The 25,030-nt window shown below is 50.6% G+C and overlaps 1 protein-coding gene across 1 annotated transcript in view; it reads left to right on the top strand.

The window, feature by feature from the left end:
- Window positions 1-25,030, top strand: part of LOC147122437 (collagen alpha-1(XI) chain-like) — a 745,903-nt gene that overhangs the window by 442,768 nt on the left and 278,105 nt on the right. Inside the window, exons 36-39 of the mRNA XM_085983595.1 lie at window positions 10,664-10,717; window positions 11,425-11,469; window positions 17,255-17,308; window positions 18,305-18,358. Coding sequence (XP_085839721.1) covers window positions 10,664-10,717; window positions 11,425-11,469; window positions 17,255-17,308; window positions 18,305-18,358 — 207 coding nt within the window. The remainder of the gene's footprint in view (window positions 1-10,663; window positions 10,718-11,424; window positions 11,470-17,254; window positions 17,309-18,304; window positions 18,359-25,030) is intronic.

The following is a 25,030-nucleotide window of genomic DNA, read 5'->3' as shown; positions in this document are numbered from 1 at the left end:
GTGAATTGGGCAGACACAGGCAGACTGGTGAAATGAGCGGACACAGGCGGACTGGTGAAATGGGCAGACACATGGCAGACTGGTGAAATGGGCAGACACAGGCAGACTGGTGAAATGGGCAGACACAGGCAGACTGGTGAAATGGGCAGACACAGGCAGACTGGTGAAATGGGCAGACACAGGCAGACTGGTGAAATGGGCAGACACAGGCAGACTGGTGAAATGGGCAGACACAGGCAGACTGGTGAAATGGGCAGACACATGGCAGGCTGGTGAAGTGTGCAGACGCATGGCAGGCTGGTGAAGTGTGCAGACACATGGCAGACTGGTGAAATGGGCAGACACATGGCAGACTGGTGAAATGGGCAGACACATGGCAGACTGCTGAAATGGGCAGACACATGGCAGACTGGTGAAATGGGCAGACACATGGCAGACTGGTGAAATGGGCAGACACAGGCAGACTGGTGAAATGGGCAGACACATGGCAGACTGGTGAAATGGGCAGACACATGGCAGACTGGTGAAATGGGCAGACACATGGCAGCCTGGTGAAATGGGCAGACACAGGCAGACTGGTGAAATGGGCAGACACAGGCAGACTGGTGAAATGGGCAGACACAGGCAGACTGGTGAAATGTGCAGACAAATGGCAGACTGGTGAAATGGGCAGACACATGACAGACTGGTGAAATGGGCAGACACATGGCAGACTGGTGAAATGGGCAGACAGGCAGACTGGTGAAATGGGCAGGCACATGGCAGACTGGTGAAATCGGCAGGCACATGGCAGACTGGTGAAATGGGCAGACACATGGCAGACTGGTGAAATGGGCAGACACAGGCAGACTGGTGAAATGGGCAGACACAGGCAGACTAGTGAAATGGGCAGACAAATGGCAGACTGGTGAAATGGGCAGACACATGACAGACTGGTGAAATGGGCAGACGCATGGCAGACTGGTGAAATGGGCAGACAGGCAGACTGGTGAAATGGGGAGACACATGGCAGACTGGTGAAATGGGCAGACAGAGGCAGACTGGTGAAATGGGCAGACACATGGCAGACTGGTGAACTGGGCAGACATGGCAGACTGGTGAAATGGGCAGACACAGGCAGACTGGTGAAATGGGCAGACACAGGCAGACTGGTGAAATGGGCAGACAGGCAGACTGGTGAAATGGGCAGACACAGGCAGACTGGTGAAATGGGTAGACACAGGCAGACTGGTGAAATGGGCAGACACATGCAGACTGGTGAAATGGGCAGACACATGGCAGACTGATGAAATGGGCAGACACAGGCAGACTGGTGAAGTGGGCAGACACGGGCAGACACAGACAGACTGGTGAAATGGGCAGACACAGGCAGACTGGTGAAATGAGCGGACACAGGCGGACTGGTGAAATGGGCAGACACATGGCAGACTGGTGAAATGGGCAGACACAGGCAGACTGGTGAAATGGGCAGACACAGGCAGACTGGTGAAATGGGCAGACACAGGCAGACTGGTGAAATCGGCAGACACAGGCAGACTGGTGAAATGGGCAGACACAGGCAGACTGGTGAAATGGGCAGACACAGGCAGACTGGTGAAATGGGCAGACACATGGCAGGCTGGTGAAGTGTGCAGACGCATGGCAGGCTGGTGAAGTGTGCAGACACATGGCAAACTGGTGAAATGGGCAGACACATGGCAGACTGGTGAAATGGGCAGACACATGGCAGACTGGTGAAATGGGCAGACACATGGCAGACTGGTGAAATGGGCAGACACATGGCAGACTGGTGAAATGGGCAGACACAGGCAGACTGGTGAAATGGGCAGACACATGGCAGACTGGTGAAATGGGCAGGCACATGGCAGACTGGTGAAATGGGCAGACACATGGCAGACTGGTGAATTGGGCAGACACATGGCAGGCTGGTGAAATGGGTAGGCACATGGCAGCCTTGTGCAATGGGCAGACACATGGCAAACTGGTGAAATGGGCAGGCACATGGCAGACTGGTGAAATGGGCAGACACATGGCAGACTGGTGAAATGGGCAGACACATGGCAGACTGGTGAAATGGGCAGACACATGGCAGACTGGTGAAATGGGCAGACACATGGCAGACTTGTGAAATGGGCAGACACAGGCAGACTGGTGAAATGGGCAGACACAGGCAGACTGGTGAAATGGGCAGACACAGGCAGACTGGTGAAATGGGCAGACACAGGCAGACTGGTGAAATGGGCAGACAGGCAGACTGGTGAAATGGGCAGACACAGGCAGACTGGTGAAATGGGTAGACACAGGCAGACTGGTGAAATGGGCAGACACATGCAGACTGGTGAAATGTGCAGACACATGGCAGACTGGTGAAATGGGCAGACACAGGCAGACTGGTGAAATGGGCAGACATTGGCAGACACAGGCAGACTGGTGAAATGGGCAGACACAGGCAGACTGGTGAAATGGGCAGACACAGGCAGACACAGGCAGACTGGTGAAATGGGCAGACACAGGCAGACTGGTGAAATGGGCAGACACATGCAGACTGGTGAAATGGGCAGACACATGGCAGACGGGTGAAATGGGCAGACACGGGCAGACTGGTGAAATGGGCAGACACATGCAGACTGGTGAAATGGGCGGACACATGGCAGACGGATGAAATGGGCAGACACAGGCAGACGGGTGAAATGAGCGGACACAGGCGGACTGGTGAAATGGGCAGACACATGGCAGACTGGTGAAATGGGCAGACACAGGCAGGCTGGTGAAGTGTGCAGACGCATGGCAGGCTGGTGAAGTGTGCAGACACATGGCAGACTGGTGAAATGGGCAGACACATGGCAGATTTGTGAAATGGGCAGACACATGGCAGACTGGTGAAATGGGCAGACACATGGCAGACTGGTGAAATGGGCAGACACATGGCAGACGGGTGAAATGGGCAGACAAGGGGAGACTGGTGAAATGGGCAGACACATGCAGACTGGTGAAATGGGCGGACACATGGCAGACGGGTGAAATGGGCAGACACAGGCAGACGGGTGAAATGAGCGGACACAGGCGGACTGGTGAAATGGGCAGACACATGGCAGACTGGTGAAATGGGCAGACACAGGCAGGCTGGTGAAGTGTGCAGACGCATGGCAGGCTGGTGAAGTGTGCAGACACATGGCAGACTGGTGAAATGGGCAGACACATGGCAGATTTGTGAAATGGGCAGACACATGGCAGACTGGTGAAATGGGCAGACACATGGCAGACTGGTGAAATGGGCAGACACATGGCAGACTGGTGAAATGGGCAGACACATGGCAGACTGGTGAAATGGGCAGACACAGGCAGACTGGTGAAATGGGCAGACACATGGTAGACTGGTGAAATGGGCAGACACATGGCAGACTGGTGAAATGGGCAGACACATGGCAGACTGGTGAAATGGGCAGACACATGGCAGCCTGGTGAAATGGGCAGACACAGGCCGACTGGTGAAATGGGCAGACACAGGCAGACTGGTGAAATGGGCAGACACAGGCAGACTGGTGAAATGTGCAGACAAATGGCAGACTGGTGAAATGGGCAGACACATGACAGACTGGTGAAATGGGCAGACACATGGCAGACTGGTGAAATGGGCAGACAGGCAGACTGGTGAAATGGGCAGGCACATGGCAGACTGGTGAAATGGGCAGGCACATGGCAGACTGGTGAAATGGGCAGACACATGGCAGACTGGTGAAATGGGCAGACACAGGCAGACTGGTGAAATGGGCAGACACAGGCAGACTAGTGAAATGGGCAGACAAATGGCAGACTGGTGAAATGGGCAGACACATGACAGACTGGTGAAATGGGCAGACGCATGGCAGACTGGTGAAATGGGCAGACACAGGCAGACTAGTGAAATGGGGAGACACATGGCAGACTGGTGAAATGGGCAGACAGAGGCAGACTGGTGAAATGGGCAGACACATGGCAGACTGGTGAACTGGGCAGACACATGGCAGACTGGTGAAATGGGCAGACACAGGCAGACTGGTGGAATGGGCAGACACAGGCAGACTGGTGAAATGGGCAGACAGGCAGACTGGTGAAATGGGCAGACACAGGCAGACTGGTGAAATGGGTAGACACAGGCAGACTGGTGAAATGGGCAGACACATGCAGACTGGTGAAATGGTAAGACACATGGCAGACTGGTGAAATGGGCAGACACAGGCAGACTGGTGAAGTGGGCAGACACGGGCAGACACAGACAGACTGGTGAAATGGGCAGACACAGGCAGACTGGTGAAATGAGCGGACACAGGCGGACTGGTGAAATGGGCAGACACATGGCAGACTGGTGAAATGGGCAGACACAGGCAGACTGGTGAAATGGGCAGACACAGGCAGACTGGTGAAATGGGCAGACACAGGCAGACTGGTGAAATGGGCAGACACAGGCAGACTGGTGAAATGGGCAGACACAGGCAGACTGGTGAAATGGGCAGACACAGGCAGACTGGTGAAATGGGCAGACACATGGCAGGCTGGTGAAGTGTGCAGACGCATGGCAGGCTGGTGAAGTGTGCAGACACATGGCAGACTGGTGAAATGGGCAGACACATGGCAGACTGGTGAAATGGGCAGACACATGGCAGACTGCTGAAATGGGCAGACACATGGCAGACTGCTGAAATGGGCAGACACATGGCAGACTGGTGAAATGGGCAGACACAGGCAGACTGGTGAAATGGGCAGACACATGGCAGACTGGTGAAATGGGCAGACACATGGCAGACTGGTGAAATGGGCAGACACATGGCAGCCTGGTGAAATGGGCAGACACAGGCAGACTGGTGAAATGGGCAGACACAGGCAGACTGGTGAAATGGGCAGACACAGGCAGACTGGTGAAATGTGCAGACAAATGGCAGACTGGTGAAATGGGCAGACACATGACAGACTGGTGAAATGGGCAGACACATGGCAGACTGGTGAAATGGGCAGACAGGCAGACTGGTGAAATGGGCAGGCACATGGCAGACTGGTGAAATCGGCAGGCACATGGCAGATTGGTGAAATGGGCAGACACATGGCAGACTGGTGAAATGGGCAGACACAGGCAGACTGGTGAAATGGGCAGACACAGGCAGACTAGTGAAATGGGCAGACAAATGGCAGACTGGTGAAATGGGCAGACACATGACAGACTGGTGAAATGGGCAGACGCATGGCAGACTGGTGAAATGGGCAGACACAGGCAGACTGGTGAAATGGGGAGACACATGGCAGACTGGTGAAATGGGCAGACAGAGGCAGACTGGTGAAATGGGCAGACACATGGCAGACTGGTGAACTGGGCAGACATGGCAGACTGGTGAAATGGGCAGACACAGGCAGACTGGTGAAATGGGCAGACACAGGCAGACTGGTGAAATGGGCAGACAGGCAGACTGGTGAAATGGGCAGACACAGGCAGACTGGTGAAATGGGTAGACACAGGCAGACTGGTGAAATGGGCAGACACATGCAGACTGGTGAAATGGGCAGACACATGGCAGACTGGTGAAATGGGCAGACACAGGCAGACTGGTGAAGTGGGCAGACACGGGCAGACACAGACAGACTGATGAAATGGGCAGACACAGGCAGACTGGTGAAATGAGCGGACACAGGCGGACTGGTGAAATGGGCAGACACATGGCAGACTGGTGAAATGGGCAGACACAGGCAGACTGGTGAAATGGGCAGACACAGGCAGACTGGTGAAATGGGCAGACACAGGCAGACTGGTGAAATGGGCAGACACAGGCAGACTGGTGAAATGGGCAGACACAGGCAGACTGGTGAAATGGGCAGACACAGGCAGACTGGTGAAATGGGCAGACACATGGCAGGCTGGTGAAGTGTGCAGACACATGGCAGGCTGGTGAAGTGTGCAGACACATGGCAAACTGGTGAAATGGGCAGACACATGGCAGACTGGTGAAATGGGCAGACACATGGCAGACTGGTGAAATGGGCAGACACATGGCAGACTGGTGAAATGGGCAGACACATGGCAGACTGGTGAAATGGGCAGACACAGGCAGACTGGTGAAATGGGCAGACACATGGCAGACTGGTGAAATGGGCAGGCACATGGCAGACTGGTGAAATGGGCAGACACATGGCAGACTGGTGAATTGGGCAGACACATGGCAGACTGGTGAAATGGGTAGGCACATGGCAGCCTTGTGCAATGGGCAGACACATGGCAAACTGGTGAAATGGGCAGGCACATGGCAGACTGGTGAAATGGGCAGACACATGGCAGACTGGTGAAATGGGCAGACACATGGCAGACTGGTGAAATGGGCAGACACATGGCAGACTGGTGAAATGGGCAGACACATGGCAGACTTGTGAAATGGGCAGACACAGGCAGACTGGTGAAATGGGCAGACACAGGCAGACTGGTGAAATGGGCAGACACAGGCAGACTGGTGAAATGGGCAGACACAGGCAGACTGGTGAAATGGGCAGACAGGCAGACTGGTGAAATGGGCAGACACAGGCAGACTGGTGAAATGGGTAGACACAGGCAGACTGGTGAAATGGGCAGACACATGCAGACTGGTGAAATGTGCAGACACATGGCAGACTGGTGAAATGTGCAGACACATGGCAGACTGGTGAAATGGGCAGACACAGGCAGACTGGTGAAATGGGCAGACATTGGCAGACACAGGCAGACTGGTGAAATGGGCAGACACAGGCAGACTGGTGAAATGGGCAGACACGGGCAGACACAGGCAGACTGGTGAAATGGGCAGACAGGCAGACTGGTGAAATGGGCAGACACAGGCAGACTGGTGAAATGAGCGGACACAGGCGGTCTGGTGAAATGGGCAGACACATGGCAGACTGGTGAAATGGGCAGACACAGGCAGACTGGTGATATGGGCAGACAGGCAGACTGGTGAAATGGGCAGACACAGGCAGACTGGTGAAATGGGCAGACACAGGCAGACTGGTGAAATGGGCAGACACAGGCAGACTGGTGAAATCGGCAGACACAGGCAGACTGGTGAAATGTGCAGACAAATGGCAGACTGGTGAAATGGGCAGACACATGGCAGACTGGTGAAATGGGCAGGCACATGGCAGACTGGTGAAATGGGCAGACACTTGGCAGACTGGTGAAATGGGCAGACACAGGCAGACTGGTGAAATGGGCAGACACAGGCAGACTAGTGAAATGGGCAGAGACATGGCAGACTGGTGAAATGGGCAGACACATGGCAGACTGGTGAAATGGGCAGACACAGGCAGACTGGTGAAATGGGCAGACACAGGCAGACTGGTGAAATGGTTAGACAGAGGCAGACTGGTGAAATGGGCAGACACAAGCAGACTGGTGAAATGGGCAGACACATGGCAGACGGGTGAAATGGGCAGACACAGCCAGACTGGTGAAATGAGCGGACACAGGCGGACTGGTGAAATGGGCAGACACATGGCAGACTGGTGAAATGGGCAGATACAGGCAGACTGGTGAAATGGGCAGACACAGGCAGACTGGTGAAATGGGCAGACACAGGCAGACTGGTGAAATGGGCAGACACAGGCAGACTGGTGAAATGGGCAGACACAGGCATACTGGTGAAATGGGCAGACACATGGCAGGCTGGTGAAGTGTGCAGACGCATGGCAGGCTGGTGATGTGTGCAGACACATGGCAGACTGGTGAAATGGGCAGACACATGGCAGATTTGTGAAATGGGCAGACACATGGCAGACTGGTGAAATGGGCAGACACATGGCAGACTGATGAAATGGGCAGACACATGGCAGACTGGTGAAATGGGCAGACACATGGCAGACTGGTGAAATGGGCAGAGACAGGCAGACTGGTGAAATGGGCAGACACAGGCAGACTGGTGAAATGGGCAGACACAGGCAGACTGGTGAAATGGGCAGGCACATGGCAGACTGGTGAAATGGGCAGGCACATGGCAGACTCGTGAAATCTGCAGACATGGCAGACTGGTGAAATGGGCAGACACAGGCAGACTGGTGAAATGGGCAGACACAGGCAGACTAGTGAAATGGGCAGAGAAATGGCAGACTGGTGAAATGGGCAGACACATGACAGAATGGTGAAATGGGCAGACACATGGCAGACTGGTGAAATGGGCAGACAGAGGCAGACTGGTGAAATGGGCAGACACATGGCAGACTGGTGAACTGGGCAGACACATGGCAGACTGGTGAAATGGGCAGACACAGGCAGACTGGTGAAATGGGCAGACACAGGCAGACTGGTGAAATGGGCAGACAGGCAGACTGGTGAAATGGGCAGACACAGGCAGACTGGTGAAATGGGTAGACACAGGCAGACTGGTGAAATGGGCAGACACATGCAGACTGGTGAAATGGGCAGACACATGGCAGACTGGTGAAATGGGCAGACACAGGCAGACTGGTGAAGTGGGCAGACATGGGCAGACACGGGCAGACTGGTGAAATGGGCAGACACAGGCAAACTGGTGAAATGAGTGGACACAGGCGGACTGGTGAAATGGGCAGAAACATGGCAGACTGGTGAAATGGGCAGACACATGGCAGACTGGTGAAATGGGCAGACACATGGCAGACTGGTGAAATGGGCAGGCACATGGCAGACTGGTGAAATGGGCAGGCACATGGCAGACTTGTGAAATGGGCAGACACAGGCAGACTGGTGAAATGGGCAGACACATGGCAGACTGGTGAAATGGGCAGACACATGGCAGTCTGGTGAAATGGGCAGACACATGGCAGACTGGTGAAATGGGCAGACACATGGCAGACTGGTGAAATGGGCAGACACATGGCAGACTTGTGAAATGGGCAGACACAGGCAGACTGGTGAAATGGGCAGACACAGGCAGACTGGTGAAATGGGCAGACACATGGCAGACTGGTGAAATGGGCAGACACATGGCAGACTGCTGAAATGGGCAGACACATGGCACACTGGTGAAATGGGCAGACACATGGCAGACTGGTGAAATGGGCAGACACATGGCAGACTGGTGAAATGGGCAGACACATGGCAGACTGGTGAAATGGGCAGACACATGGCAGACTGGTGAAATGGGCAGGCACATGGCAGACTGGTGAAATGGGCAGACACATGGCAGACTGGTGAAATGGGCAGACACATGGCAGACTGGTGAAATGGGCAGACACAGGCAGACTGGTGAAATGGGCAGACACATGGCAGACTTGTGAAATGGGCAGACACATGGCAGACTGGTGAAATGGGCAGGCACGTGGCAGACTGGTGAAATGGGCAGACCCATGGGGGATGCAATTTAATGTGGAGAGGTGTCAAGTGATGCACTTTGGGAGGAACAACATGGAGAGGCAGTTAATCTAAAGGGTCTATTTTGAGGGGGTGCAGGAGCACAGGGATCTGGGGGGGCACATTCACAAATCTTTGAAGGTGGCAGGGCAAGTTGATAATGCGGTTATGAAAGTGTATGGGGTACTTGGTTTTTAAAATAAGGGTATAGAGTATAGAGTACAAGAACAAGGAGGTTATGGTGAACCTTTATAAATCACTGGTTAGTCCCCGGCTGGAGTGTTGTGTCCAATTCTGGGCACCACACTTTAGGAAGGATGTCAAGGCCTTGGAGAGGGTGCAGAGGAGATTTACTAGAATGGTACCAGGGTTGAGAAGAGACTGGAGAAGCTGAGGTTGTTCCCTGTAGAGCAGAGAAGGGTAAGGGGAGATTTAATAGAGGTGTTCAAAATCGTGAGGGGTTTTGATGGAGTAAATAAGGAGAAACTGTTTCCAGTGGCAGGAGGGTCGGTAACCAGAGGAATATAGATTTAAAATCATTGGTGAAGAACCAGAGCGGAGATGAGGAGAATGTTTTTACAGCGAGTTGTTGTGATCTGGAATGCGCTGCCTGAAAGGGCGGTGGAAGCAATTTGAATAGTAACTTTCAAAAGGCAGCCCCAACTTCTCCAGTTTCTCGGCATCGTGGTATCTGGGACTTCAGTGAACGGCGGGACCAACAGTCCGTCTCCTCGACCATTAGATTAACTCCTTCAGATTTAAGTATTGAGAAAGAAATAGAGGAACGACGGAGAAGGAAATCGAGTGAATTGGAGTCAAATCATTTTCAGAAAACGAAATAAGGAGATTGAATTTATAGAGTGAGAAAAAAAAGACAGAAAGGGAAAGTATGATGGAAATGTAAAAATTTTAAATTAAAAAATCTCCAACAACAGCTGAATGAGATTGAACAGTTTTGATTGTTCCAGTTCTGGGCCAGATGAGTTGAGTGGCATTGCAGGAACATAAATCTTCTCATTAAAAGGGTCCTTATGCTGTTAAGTTCCAGCCTAACTTTCTGTCGAGTTTAATTAATTCACAAATCCAGGAATTTCTCAAAACTCACACGGAGGTTGAGGACCAGATCCCGTTTCTGCGAGGCTAACCGCGGAGCGGCGTAAATCATCTGGCAACTTGTGACGATTCGCAACACACAGCGTAACTCTGCCTCACCACAATTTGCCGGGTTATTTACACTTTAATAATGGCGAGCCCCATTAAACTCACGATTATTTTGGCAGGAAATTCCGGCCCCTTATTCCAGCCTCCTGTCAGAATCTCACGTTGTTTGTGACTTTTTTTTCCCAGGGTCCGCGCGGTGCTCGAGGTCCAAGAGGTCCCACCGGGAAACCAGGACCAAAGGTATTTAACATCTCGCACCATCGAGACACCTGATTAATAGCCCCGATTATCACACCTTTCATCGACTGGATTGATGTTGAAGTTTACAACTCCAATTATATAGGGCCCTGGTGAGACCACACCTGGAGAATTGTGTACAATTTTGGTCTCCTTACCTAAGGAAGGATATACTTGCCATAGAGGGAGTGCAACGAAGGTTCACGAGATTGATTCCTGGGATGGCGAGACTGTCGTATGAGAAGAGATTGAGTAAACTAGGCCTGTATTCTCTTGAATTCAGATGAATGAGAGGGGATCTCATTGAAGCATACAAAATTACTACAGGGCTTGTTAGGGTGAATGCTGGGAGAATGTTTCCCTTAGCTGGGGCGTCTAGAACCAGGGGCCACAGCCTCAGGATAAAGGGTAGGCCATTCAGGACTGAGATGAGAAGAAATTTCTTCACACAGAGGGTGGTGAATCTTTGGAATTCTCTACCCCAGAGGGTGGTGGAGGCTCAGTCATTGGGTATATTCAAAACAGAAGTCGATAGGTTTCTGACTAGTAAGGGCATCAAGGGATATGGCGATAGGGCCGGTGAATGGAGTTGAGGCAGAAGATCAGCCATGATCTCATTGAATGGCGGAGCAGGCTCGAAGGGCCGAATGGCCTACTCCTGCTCCTATTTCTTATGTTCTTATATTCTTATGTTCCCTCTTTGTTTTCAGGGCACCTCTGGCAATGATGGGCCCCCCGGAACTCCCGGCGAAAGGGTAAGGAATTGTGTCTCCGCACACTGAGGTAACGTCAGTACGTGAGTCAAACCGAGGTCACGCGACAATGGTGCGAATATTCGGGGTCGGTTCCCACTGGCTAGTCCTTCTTGATGGGATGATGAGCCAGAGAATCGGTGCTGGAGGAACATTCGCCCATTTGGGCAGGACTACTTGTCCATTTTGGTTCCAGTTATTATCTTCACTCACTTTCATAATCTTCCAGAGGGTCAGTAGGAACTCACTCACCATTGGCTGCTCACCTTTCACCTTCCTCCGCCCAGCCAATGTCAAGTCAGCTTAGATCTGTTTGACGTCTTTCGCCCCGAGATTGCATCAACAACCTGCCTCTGGCCAGTTAGCAACAAAAAACAAGCTGCATTTATATAGCGCCTTTCGTAAACCGTCCCAAGGCGCTTCACAGGAGCGTAAATCAGACAAAACTCGAGACTGAGCCACACAAGGAGATATTAGGACAGGTGACTGAAAACTTGGTCAAAGAGGGAGCTTTTAAAGAGCATCTTAAAGGCGGAGAGAGAGGTAGAGAGGTTTAGGGAGGGTAGTCCAGAGCTTAGGGCCCAGGCAGCTGAAGGCACGGCCGCCAATGGTGGGGCGATTAAAATCAGGGATGGACAAGAGGCAAGAATTGGAGGAGCGCAGAAATCTCGGAGGGTTGTAGGGATCACAGGCAAGGCCAGCTTTTATTGCCCATCCCTAATTGCCCTCGAGAAGGGGATGGTGAGCCGCCTTCTCGAACCACTGCAGTCCGTGTAGATTATTGCTTGTCATAGCAATTTTTGATATAACTGAGGGTCTCGCTCGGCCACTTCAGAGTCAACCACATTGGTGTGGGACTGGAGTCACCTATAGGCCAGACCGGGTAAGAACGGCAGATTTCCTCCCCTAAAGGACATTAGTGAACCAGATAGGTTTTTACGACAATCCGGTCGTTTCATGGTCACCATTACTGATCTTAGCTTTTTATTCCAGATTTATTTAATTATCTGAATTTAAATTCCCCAGCTGCTGTGGTGGGATTTGAACTCCCGTCCCTGGATCATTAGTCCAGGCCTCTGGATTATTGCCCTGTAACATAACCACTACGCTACTGTTCTCCGTAAATATGAAACAGACTGTCAATTCGCTGTCACCCTGAACACATTTATACCCCCGTGATATTTCTCTATCTGGAGGTAGGTGTAGAAAAGATGTGGGCGAGATCAGATCTAGGGGCCATAAATATAAGACAGTCATTAATAAATCCAATAGGGAATTCAGGAGAAACTTCTTTACCCACAGAGTGGGTAGAATGTGGAACTCGCTACCACAGGGAGTGGTTGAGGCGAATAACACAGATTCATTTAAGGGGAAGCTGGATAAACACATGAGGGAGAAAGGAATAGAAGGATATGGTGATGGGGTGAGATGAAGAGGGGTTGGGAGGAGGCTGGTGTGGACCATAAACACCGACATGGACCAGTTCATCTGAATGGCCTGTTTCTGTGCTGTAGACTTTATGTAAAAAGATCAGCCTCCTGATTTACCGAGCTCTGCTCTCCCTTTGTACCTCACCATACCATGAAGTCATCAAAAGCTCAATGCAACAGACTCAAGTCTTCATTCCCCCTCCGCGACTGTTGCCTCAGAATGGCGGGCCACGGACACCATTATAGAGTGTCCCGGGTAATGGAGAAGAGACTCGGGCGGGGGTGTGGGGGTTAATCAATATCGCCATCGCGCTTTCACCCGAGATGGATTTAGACGGGGTAAGTAGCACGGAGTCCAGCTCTACGGAGTACTGCTTCTACAGAATACTAAACCTGGGATTTCAGTGAGTGAGGGAATTCGGTGAGTTGGGGGTAAGAGGTGATGTTTGATACATAAAATATATAAACAACTCGGGTTAAATTAGGTCTGTGGGCTAAGTTACAGTGAAGACCTAAAGCATGTAACTACATTTAATAAATTAAACAAGGTTATTACCTAGTTTAAAAACTATTAATAGACAGTTGAGTATTTCAAAACTTGAAAACCTAATTAGTTAAATAAAATACAATAGCGATGGCAGGGCAGGTGATGTGTTGCAGCTGCAGCATATGGGAGCTGGTGGACCCCAGTGTGATCTACAGCGACCACATCAGCAGGAAGTGTCTGCAGCTCGAGGAACTTCAGCTCAGAGTTCTGGAGCTGGAGTCTGAGCTTCAGACACTGCGATACATCAGGGAGGGAGAAAGTCTCCTGGACACTTTGTTCCAGGAGGCAGTCACACCCCTTAGGTTAAATACTTCAGATTTGGTCCGTGGTCAGGGACAGGAGGGTGCGACTACGAGTGAGGCAGGTATGGGGATCCAGGAGGTAGCATTGGAGGAGCCTCAGCCCTTGCACTTGTCCAACAGGTACAAGGTTCTTGCAGCCTGTGTGGGCGAGAGCAGGGACTGCAGGGAGGATGAGCAAACTGACCACAGCACCGTGGTACAGGAAACCATTCAAGTTGGGGGAGTAAAAAGGAATGTAGTAGTAGTAGGGGACAGTATAGTTAACGGGATAGATACTGTTCTCTGCAGCCGAGAGCGTGAGTCCCGAAGGCTGTGTTGCCTGCCCGGTGCCAGGGTAAAGGACATCTCCTCCGGCCTGGAGAAGAACTTGGAATGGGAGGGGAAGATCCAGTTGTCGTGGTCCACGTAGATACCAATGACATAAGTAAGACTCAGAAAGAGGTTCTGCTGAGGGAGTATGAGCAGCTAGGGGCTAAATTCAAAAGCAGAATCACAAAGGTGATAATCTCTGGATTACTACCTGAGCCATGAGCAAATTGGCATAGGGTCAATAAGATCAGAGAGTTGAATGCGTGGCTCAAGGATTGGTGTGGGAGAAATGGGTTTCGATTCTTGGGGCACTGGCACCAGTACTGGGGAAAGAGGGAGCTGTTCCGTGGGACAGGCTTCACTTGAACCAGGCTGGGACCAGGGTCCTGGTGAATTGAATAACTAGGGCTGTAGATAGGGCTTTAAACTAAATAGTGGAGGGAGGGGTTCAGGTGAGGGGAAATTTAGAAACTTAAAGAGAAAGGACAAGGCAATAGTGCAGGGTAGCGATAGGGGTTGTGAGAACCAGAGTATGACAGGAAGAGACAGAGCGTACAAACATAAGAGTGCACCAGCAAATAGAGTCAGAGTAGAGAAAAATGGTAAAAAGACAAAATTAAATGCTCTTTACCTGAATGTACGTAGCATTTGTAACAAGATAGATGAGTTGACGGCACAAATAGAAATAAATGGGTATGATCTGATAGCCATTACAGAGATGAGGCTGCAAGGTGACCAAGGCTGGGAACTGAATATTCAGGGGTATTTGACATTTTGGAAGGATAGGCAGAAAGGAAAAGGAGGTGGGGTAGCTCTGTTAATAAAGGATGAGATCAGTGCAGTAGTGAGAAATGATCTTGGCTCATAAGATCAAGATGTAGAATCAGTTTGGGTGGAGATAAGAAATAATAAGGGAAAGATGTCACTGGTGGAAGTAGTCTATAGGCCCCAAACAGTAGCTACACTGTGGAGTATAAATCAAGAAATAATGTGGGCTTGTAAGAAAGATACTGCAATAATCATGGGTGATTTTAATCTTCATACAGATTAGACAAATCAAATTGGCAAAGGTAGCCTTGAGGACGAGTTCATAGAGTGTATTCAGGACAGTTTCTTAGAACAATACATTGTGGAACCAACCAGGGAACAGGAAACCTTAGATCTGGTAATGTGTAATGAGATCGGATTAATTAATGATCTCATAGTAAAGGATCCTCTAGGGAAGATTGATCATAACATGATAGAATTTCACATTCAGTTTGAGGGTGAGAAACTTGGGTCTGAAACTAGTGTCTTAAACTTAAATAAAGGCAATTATAAGGGTATGAAGACAGAGTTGGCTAAAGTGGACTGGGAAAATAGATTAAAGGATAAGGTGGTAGATAAGCAGTGGCAGACATTTAAGGAGATATTTCATAACTCTCAGCAAAGGTATATTCCAGTGAGAAAGAAAGACTCTAAGAGAAGGATGAACCATCCGTGGCTAACTAAGGAAGTAAAGGATGGTATCAAATTGAATGAAAAGGCTTACAATATTGCGAAGATTAGCGGTAGGCCAGAGGATTGGGAAATTTTTAGAAACCAGCAAAGGACGACTAAAAATATGAATAGAAAGCAGCCCGACACTCGAGAGGCGCGCCAGGCTGAGCGATCGCAGCTGGCACCCCAAATAAAAAAGGGGAAGGGGGCAGGTGCTGGCAGGCGGCCCAAAAAAAATGGCCACCTGACACCTGCCCTTTAAATTGTGTCACCGTAGCTGCAAAAACGTCCCTTGACCCTGTCGGACATATCGTCCGGCGATAGGTCAGGGGGTGCAACTGAAGATTGCGGCCGGAGCGTGAGCGGGGCGCTACCGGCTACCGCCGCCACTGACAGTCCACTGAATTTCACGGGAGGCGTTAGCGGCGCCGCACCCGGGCGCGAGGGGCTTTGTGCCTCGTTAGCGCTGCCCCGAGTGGCGTTAACGGGAGGCGCAAAGCAACCCAATTTTTACCCCAAAGAGTCTGCAAAGGGATATAGATAGGTTACGTGAGAGGGCAAAAATCTGGCAGCTGGAGTTTATCACAGAATCACAGAAACCCCACAGTGCAGATAGAGGCCATTTCGGCCCATCGAGCCTGCACCGACACATATCCCACCCTATCCCCGTAACCCCACGTATTTAATCCCCCTAACACTAAGGGTCAATTTATCATAGCCAATCATCCTAACCCGCACATCTTTGGACTGTGGGAGGAAACCGGAGCACCCGGAGAAAACCCACGCAAACACGGGGAGAATGTGCAAACTCCACACAGACAGTCACCCGAGGCCGGATTCGAACCCGGGTCCCTGGCGCTGTGAGGCAACAGTGCTAACCACTATGCCACCGTGCTCGCCCAGTTATTGTGGGAAAATGCGAGGTTATCCACTTTGGTAGATAAAATAAAGCAAATTATTATTTAAATGGGGAGAGATTACAAAATGCTGAGGTACAGAGGGATCTGGGGGTCCTTGTACATGAATCACAAAAAGTTTGCATGCAGGTACAGCAAGTAATTAGGAAGTCAAATGGAATGTTGGCCATTATTGCAAAGGGAATGGATTATAAAAGTAGGGAAGTCCTGTTATAACTGTACAGGGCGTTGGTGAGACCGCACCTGGAGTACTGCGTACAGTTTTGGTCTCCCGATTTAAGGAGGGATATATTTGCATAGGAGGCAGTTCAGGGAAGGTTCACGAGGTTGATTCCTGGGGTGAAGTGGTTGACTTATGAGGAAAGGTTGAGCAGGTTGGGCCTATACTCATTGGAGTTTAGAAGAATGAGAGGGGATCTTATGCAGGGAGGATGTTTCCACTCGTGGGAGTATCTAGAACTAGGGTTTCAGAATACGCGGTCGCCCATTTAAAACAGATGAGGAGGAATTTCTTCTCTCAGAGGGTGGTGAATCTTTGGAATTCTTTACCCCCGAGAGCTGCGGAGGCGGAGTCATTGAATATATTCAAGGCTGAGATCGACAGATTTTTGAACTTCAGGGGAGTCAAGGGTTGTGGGGAACAGACAGAAAAGTGTTGAGGCCAAGATCAGATCAGCCATGATCTTATTGAATGGCGGAGCAGGCTCGAGGGACCGAATGGCCGACTCCTGCTCCCACGTCTTATGTTCTGATGTTCTCGGCGAGTGTTCTTGATGTCTAATCTTTGTTCTGTTTGTATTTCAGGGTCCTCAAGGACCCCAGGGCCCAACAGGATTCTCCGGACCGAAAGGCCCTCCTGTAAGTAATCTCTGCCCTTCCCGCTGCTGTCAACCAATGGGTGTGAATAGGGCCGGCTTTCAAACTGGCGGAAACCCGCTCAGTGGATCCCCCCACAGGCTCACAAACCCCGATGTGGTCATTGGCACCTGAGACGCATATGCAGAGCAAGATCCCGCTGGCCTTGGACGGGCATCCTCGCTGCGTGTGCTCAGGAGAGACGATTAAGAGATTCATGGTTGGCTCCAAGGTTACCCGGGGCAATTTTAACCGCCCGGTTTCCACCAGAACTTCTTTGTTAAATTTGATGAATACTGTAACTTAACCCCTCCCATCTCCCCTCCCCTTTCCCCTCTAGCCTCCCCCTCCTCCTCTCCCCTCCCCCTTCCCCCTCCCCCTCCTATACCCTCCCCTCTAGCCTCCCCCTCCTCCTCTCCACTCCTCTCCCCTCCCCTCCTCTCCACTCCCCTCCCCTCCGCTCCTCTCCCCTCCCCTCCACTACCCTCCTCTCCTTTCCCCTTCTCTCCTCCCCTCCTTTCCTCCTCTCCTCTCCCCTCCTCTCCCTCCCCTCCCCTCTCCACCGCTCCTCCTCTCCTTTCCCCTTCTCTCCCCTCCCAGTTTTGATCGAGTAAATAAGGAGGAACTGTTTCCAGTGGCAGGAGGGTCGGTAACTAGAGGACACAGATTGAAAGTAATTGGCAAAAGAACCAGAGGGGAGAGGAGGAAAAGCAGATTCTTGCAAAAGGGAATTGGAGAAATACTTGAAGGGGAGATATTTGCAGGGCTGTGGGGAAAGAGCAGGGAGTGGGACTAATTGGAGAGCTCTTTCAAAGAGCCGGCACAGGCACGATGGGCCGAATGGCCTCCTCCTGTGTTGTGAGATTCTGTGATTCTATGAAAGGGATTGGAAGACCATTTAAACACTTGCTGTTAAGAATCTCTCGATGTTAATAACATTCACGGCTCTGGTCTGTCCCTGAGCTTAGTGTGTTACTGAATTAACCATTTGTTTTCCAGGGCCCAGCTGGTAAAGATGGATTGCCTGGACATCCTGGCCAGAGAGGCGAGACTGTAAGTATAACTCCTGTTAGAGGTGCAAGGAGGCTAACGGAATGTTGGCCTTTATCTCGGGGTCGGATTAGAAAGGGGTGGATGTGATGTTACAGTTTATATAAAGCTCTGGTCAGACCCCATCTGGACACTGTGTTCAGTTCAGGGCATCGCACTTGAAAAAAATTAATGGGCACTTGGAGAGGTTTAAGCTAATTAAGGAGAGCCAGCACGGATTTGTAAAATTCAGATCGTGTTTGACTAATCTAATTGAATTTTTTGATGAAGTAACAGGGAGGATTGATGAAGGGAATGCAATGGATGTTGTCTACATGGATTTTCGGAAGGCGTTTGACAAAGTACCACATAGAAGGCTGGTAAACAAAATTGAGGCTCATGGAATAGGTGGGTCAGTGGCAGCTTAGATAAGGAATTGGCTTAAGGACAGAAAACAGCGAGTTGTGGTAAATGGCTGTTTTTCAGACTGGAGGATGGTAGACAGTGGTGTTCCCCAAGGTCAGTGCTGGGGCCACTGCTTTTCTTGATATATATAAATGACCTGGATATTGGAATACAGAGTAGAATTTCTAAATTTGCCGATGACATCATACTTGGGTGTGTGGCAAACAGTGAGGATGATACCAATCGACTGCAACAGGACATAGAAAGGCTAGCAGAATGGGCAGACAAGTGGCAGATGGAATTTAAACAGAAAAGTATGAGGTGATGCATTTTGGCAGAAGGAACAGGGAGAGGCAATATACACTTAATGGCACAGTTTTAAAGAGTGTGCAGGGACAGAGGGACCTGGGAGTTAATGTGCATAGGTCCCTGAAGGTGGCAGGACATATTGAGAGAGTGGTTAGCGAAGCATATGGGATCTTCGGCTTCATAAATAGAGGTATTGAGTACAAAAGTAGAGAAGTTATGCTGAACCTTTATAAAGCGCTGGCTAGGCCACAACTGGAGTATTGCATCCAGTTCTGGTCACCACACTTTAGGAAGGATGTGAAGGCCCTTGAGAGGGTGCAGAGGAGATTTACCAGAATGGTTCCGGGGATGGGGGATCTTAGCTACAAGGACAGGTTGGAGAAGCTGGATTTGTTTTCATTAGAGCAAAGGAGGTTGCGGGGTGATTTGATAGAGATGTACAAGATTATGACGGGTTTGGATCAGCTGGATGGGGAAAGGCTGTTCCCACTAGTTGATGGTACAAGGACTAGGGGACACAGACTTAAGGTTTTGGGCAAGAGATACGGGGGGGGATGTGAGGAAGAACTTTTTTATGCAGCGAGTGGTGATGACCTGGAATTCGCTGCCGACGGAAGTGGTGGAAGCGGAGACACTCAGGCCTAGAAATTCAGTTGCTTGCGCCACCAGTTTGCGCCCAAAGAGGCCACTCAGAGGCTTTAGTGCCACTGGCCACAACCACCGCGATATTTAGCGGGGCGCTAATGGCGGCGTTAGCCTGTAGCACTGCGCCGCAACCGATGACGTCATTGGTGTGCGCAGCGCCCCGCTACCGCCCCGAACGCCATATTAGGTCGCGCCCGCCTCTTCCGCGCCGGCCGCAAATAGCGACCGGTACACAGGGACCAACCTGTGGCGGTAGTGGAGCGAGTTAAGGTGGAGGTGCGGCCGGCCGCTTTTTCGGCGGCCGCCTGCCCGCACCTCCGTCCTCGGCCTCCTACAACCCCCCCCCGCCCGCGGCATTGCCGGCTGTTTCCCGAGAGCCCGGCACTTCTCCTTGGTGCCAGGCTCATTTGCCGGCACTCGCGAGCGGGGATCGCGCTGTTGCAGGCACCTCCCCCTTAACAGTGGGAGGAAGGCCTGCAGTACCGCAGCGTGCCGTGCCGCAGTGTGTGGCGCTGCGGCCCTTAGCGCGCCGATATTCAGTTTCAGCGCCCCAAGCGGGGCGCGGGAAGCCTCGTTTAGCAGCCGGCTTCCATTTGGGGCGCAGAAACTGAATATCCCGATGGCGCAAGTGGCTCCGCGCGCAGCGGTAATTCCGGCGCCCAGGCGAGCTGGGCACCCCAAACTGAATTTTTTGCCCTCAATGTTTTCAAGGGGAGACTGGATCGGCAGTTGAGGGAAATAAACTTGCAGGGCTACGGGGATAGAGCGGGGGAATGGGACTGACTGGATTGCTCTACAGAGAGCCGGCACCGACTCGATGGGCCGAATGGCCTCCTTCTGTGCCGTTATGACTCTATGACCTCAGGAAGGATATATTGACCTTGGCGGGGGAGCAGCACAGATTCAACAGATTGACACCGGGGATAAAAGGGTTAAATTATGTGGACAGCTTGCACAGACTGGGCTGGTATTGCCTGGAGTTTAGAAGTTTGAGGGGTGATCTGGGTCCTGCTCAGTGAGCTGCTGGTGAACAGGTAATGCCGATGGAGTCAATGCTAAAGGAAGACCTTGTGAAACTTCGAGTTGGTTTCACAAATGCGGCTCTGGAGCAGGTACATGGAGGCATGGTCAGAGCAATGGGCCGTGTAAACCCATCCTGAAGGTTAATGCAAAAAATTCATCAATGGAAGTATAAAGAATAAGACAATCCAATCCCTGAGCGAGAAAAGGTCAGGGCGCTCAGCTCTGACTGACAACAGATTCATTAGTTCACTGAATGTGAAACCTTTTCAACATCAGGCCTGTTTACCAGTGTGTGAAATGTCAGGTGTGGGAAAGACTTGCATTTCTAAAGCGCCTTTCATAACCTCATAGAGTCATAGAGTTTTACAGCACAGAAAGAGGCCCTTCGGCCCATCGTGTCTGCGCCATCCATCAATCCCTGTCCAGTCTAATCCCATTTTCCAGCATTTGGTCCATAGCCTTGTATGCAATGGCATTTCAAGTGCTCATCCAAATGCTTCTTGAATGTTGTGAGGGTTCCTGCCTCTACCACCCTTTCAGGCAGTGAGTTCCAGATTCCAACCACCCTCTGGGTGAAAAAGTTCCTCCTCAAATCCCCTCTAAATCTCCTGCCCCTTACCCTGAATCTATGCCCCCTTGTTATTGACCCCCCTACTAAGGGGAAAAGTTCCTCTTTATCCACCCTATCGATGCCCCTCATCATTTTGTACACCTCAATCAGGTCCCCCCTCAGCCTTCTTTGCTCCAAGGAAAACAACCCCAGCCTGTTTAGCCTTTCTTCATAGCTGAGGCGCTCCATCCCAGGTAACATCCTGGTGAATCTTCTCTGCACGCACTCCAAAGCAATCACATCCTTTCTATAGTGAGGCGACCAGAACTGCACACAGTACTCCAGCTGTGGCCTCACCAGCGTTTTGTACAGCTCCATCATAACCTCCCTGCTCTTATATTCTATGCCTCTGCTAATGAAGGCAAGTATCCCATATGCCTTTTTAACCACCTTATCTACCTGTTCCGCTGCCTTCAGGGATCTATGTACATGTACTCCAAGATCCCTCTGACCTTCTGTACTTCCTAGGGTCCTACCACTCATTGTGTATTCCCTTGCCTTATTTGTCCGTCCAAAATGCATCACCTCACACTTTTCAGGGTTAAATTCCATTTGCCACTTTTCCGCCCATCTGACCAACCCGTTTATATCGTCCTGTAGCCTGAGGCTTTCCTCCTCGCAATTTACCACCCCACCAATTTTCGTGTCATCTGCGAACTTACTGATCATACCTTTTACACTCTCATCCAAATCATTTATGTGGATCACAAACAGCAAGGGACCCAGCACCGATCCCTGAGGTACCCCACTGGACACAGGCTTCTAGTCACAAAAGCAACCTTCGACCATCACCCTCTGCCTCCTGCCATTCAGCCAGTTGAGGATCCAACGCGCCAAGGCACCCTGGATCCCATGGGCTCTTACCTTCTTGACCAGTCTCCTATGTGGGACTTTGTCAAAAGCTTTACTGAAGTCCATGTAAACCACATCCACAGCAATTCCCTCATCCACACACCTAGTCACCCCCTCGAAAAATTCAATCAGATTGGTCAGACATGATTTACCCTTGACAAAGCCATGCTGACTATCCCCGATTAATCCTTGCCTCTCCAAGTGGTGACTAATTTTGTCCCTCAGAATTTTTTCCAATAATTTCCCTACCACAGATGTTAGGCTCACTGGCCTGTAATTCCCTGGTTTATCCCTGCTACCCTTCTTGAATAATGGTACTACGTTAGCTGTTCTCCAGTCCTCTGGTACATCCCCTGTGGCCAGAGAGGTTCTGAAAATTTGTGTCAGAGCCCCTGCAATCTCCTCCTTTGCCTCACACAACAGCCTGGGATACATCTCGTCCAGGCCTGGGGATTTATCCACTTTTTGGCCTGCTAAAACCGCTAGTACCTCCTCCCTCTCGATGCTAATATGTTCAAGTATGTCACAGTCCCCTTGCCCGATTTCTATGTCTACGTCGTCTTTCTCCATAGTGAACACAGATGCAAAAAATTCATTTAAAACCCCGCCTACATCATCTGGCTCTACACACAGATTGCCACTTTGGTCCCTAATGGGCCCAACCCTTTCCCTGGTTATCCTCTTGCCCTTAATATACTCATAAAACATCTTAGGATTTTCCTTTATTTTGCTCGCCAGTGTTATTTCATGGCCCCTCCTTGCCCTCCTAATTTCTCTTTTAAGTATGCCCCTGCACTTTTTATACTCCTCTAGGGCTTCCTCCGTCTTTAGTCTTTTGTAATTGCCAAAAGCCCCCCTTTTTTTCCTAATGCATTTTTGTATATCCCTTGTCATCCAAGGTTCCCTTTGCTTGTTGGTCCCACCCTTGACCTTTACAGGAACATGTTGGCGTTGTACTCTCTCTATTTCCCTTCTGAAAGTCTCCCACTGTTTTGATGTGGATTTTCCTATAAGTAGCTGCTCCCAGTCCACTTTGGCCAGATCCTGCCTTATCATATTAAAATCGGCCTTCCCCCAATTTAGAACCCTTATTTCCGGGCCGTCTTTGTCTTTTTCCATGACCACCTTAAATCTCACCGAATTATGGTCACTGTCGCCAAAATGCTCTCCTACTGACACTTCCACCACTTGCCCGGCTACATTCCCCAGAATTAGGTCCAGTACCGCCCCCTCTCTTGTAGGACTTTCTACATGTTGGCTCAAAAAGCTCTCCTGGATGCACTTTAAGAATTCTGCACCATCTAAGCCTTTCACACTCTGACTATCCCAATTAATATTGGGGAAGTTGAAATCCCCCACTATTATTACCCTATTATTTTCACACTTCTCTGAGATTTGCCTACATATCTGTTCCTCTATCTCCCCCTGACTGTTTGGGGGCCTATAGTACACTCCCAGCAAAGTGCTTGCCCCCTTTTTGTTTTTAAGTTCTACCCATATGGCCTCATTAGAGGAACCCGCTAATATATCGTCCCTCCTTACAGCAGTAATTGACTCCTTAATTAATATTGCAACACCCCCTCCCCTTTTACACCCCCCTCTGTCTCGCCTGAAGATTCTATACCCCGGAATATTGAGCTGCCAGTCCTGACCCTCCCTCAACCATATCTCCGTGATAGCAACAATATCGTACTTCCATGTGTTCAACAACAAGTTCAGTTCATCCACCTTATTTGCAAGACTCCTTGCATTAAAATAAATGCCTTCCAGCCCTGCCATATTCCCTTTTGCCTTCACATATTTGCTCTGCCTTCCCAGCTGACTTGTTTTTTCCTCCGTATTTGGCTGTAAATCACCCCCTACTATAGCTCCACTCTGTATCCCATCCCCTTGCCAAGTTAGTTTAAACCCCCCCCAACAGCGCTAGCAAACCTCCCCGCAAGGATATTGGTCCCCCTCTGGTTCAGGTGTAAACCGTCCGACTTGTACAAATCCCACCTTTCCCAGAAGCAGACCCAGTGATCCAGGAAACTAAAGCCCTCCCCCCTGCACCATCCCTTTAGCCACGCATTCATCTGTTCTATCTTCCTATTCCTATACTCACTAGCACGTGGCACCGGGAGTAATCCAGAGATTACAACCTTTGAGGTCCTGCTCTTTAATCTTCCACCTAGCTCCTTAAATTCTTGCTGCAGGACCTCATCCCTCTTTTTACCTATGTCGTTGGTACCAATGTGGACCACGACCTCTGGCTGTTCACCCTCCCCCTCCAGAATGCCCTGCAGCCGCTCAGTGACATCCTTGACCCTGGCACCAGGGAGGCAACAAACCATCCTGGATTCATGTCTACGGCCACAGAAACGCCTATCTGTTCCCCTTACTATAGAATCCCCTACCACTATTGCTCTCCCACTCTTTTTCCTCCCTTCCTGGGCAGCAGGAGCACCCCCAGTGCCAGGAAGTTGGCTGCTGCTGCCTTCCCCTGGTGAGTCATCCCCCTCAACAGTATCCAAAGCGGTATACCTGTTTGAGAGGTGATATACCTATCAATTCCTCCAATAAAAGGCGAAGAGTTACGAAGGTGACTAAAGGTTTTTATTGACTAAATAACAGCCCACTCTCGTGGGTGATCCGATCCAAGCAGGAGGAATACCAGCCAGTCGCTCACCTTTATACCTGGCCTGGTGGGTGGAGCCAAGGCGGAGTCGGCAGTGGTCATCCCAGGTATAGCAGTGTGGCAAGAGGCGACCTCGTACCGTGATACAATAGTGGTCAGTGATACAGTTATCACGAACAGTGGTGAACAGTGCTAACTACTAACAGTGATACGATAGTGAACGTGGTTTACCACA

Source organism: Somniosus microcephalus, chromosome 3 (genome assembly GCF_052327205.1).
Source record: "Somniosus microcephalus isolate GS21.2 chromosome 3, FLI_Smic_1.0, whole genome shotgun sequence".
In the NCBI taxonomy this organism is placed as follows: Eukaryota; Metazoa; Chordata; class Chondrichthyes; order Squaliformes; family Somniosidae; genus Somniosus; species Somniosus microcephalus.
This window is presented reverse-complemented; position numbering and strand designations above follow the sequence as displayed.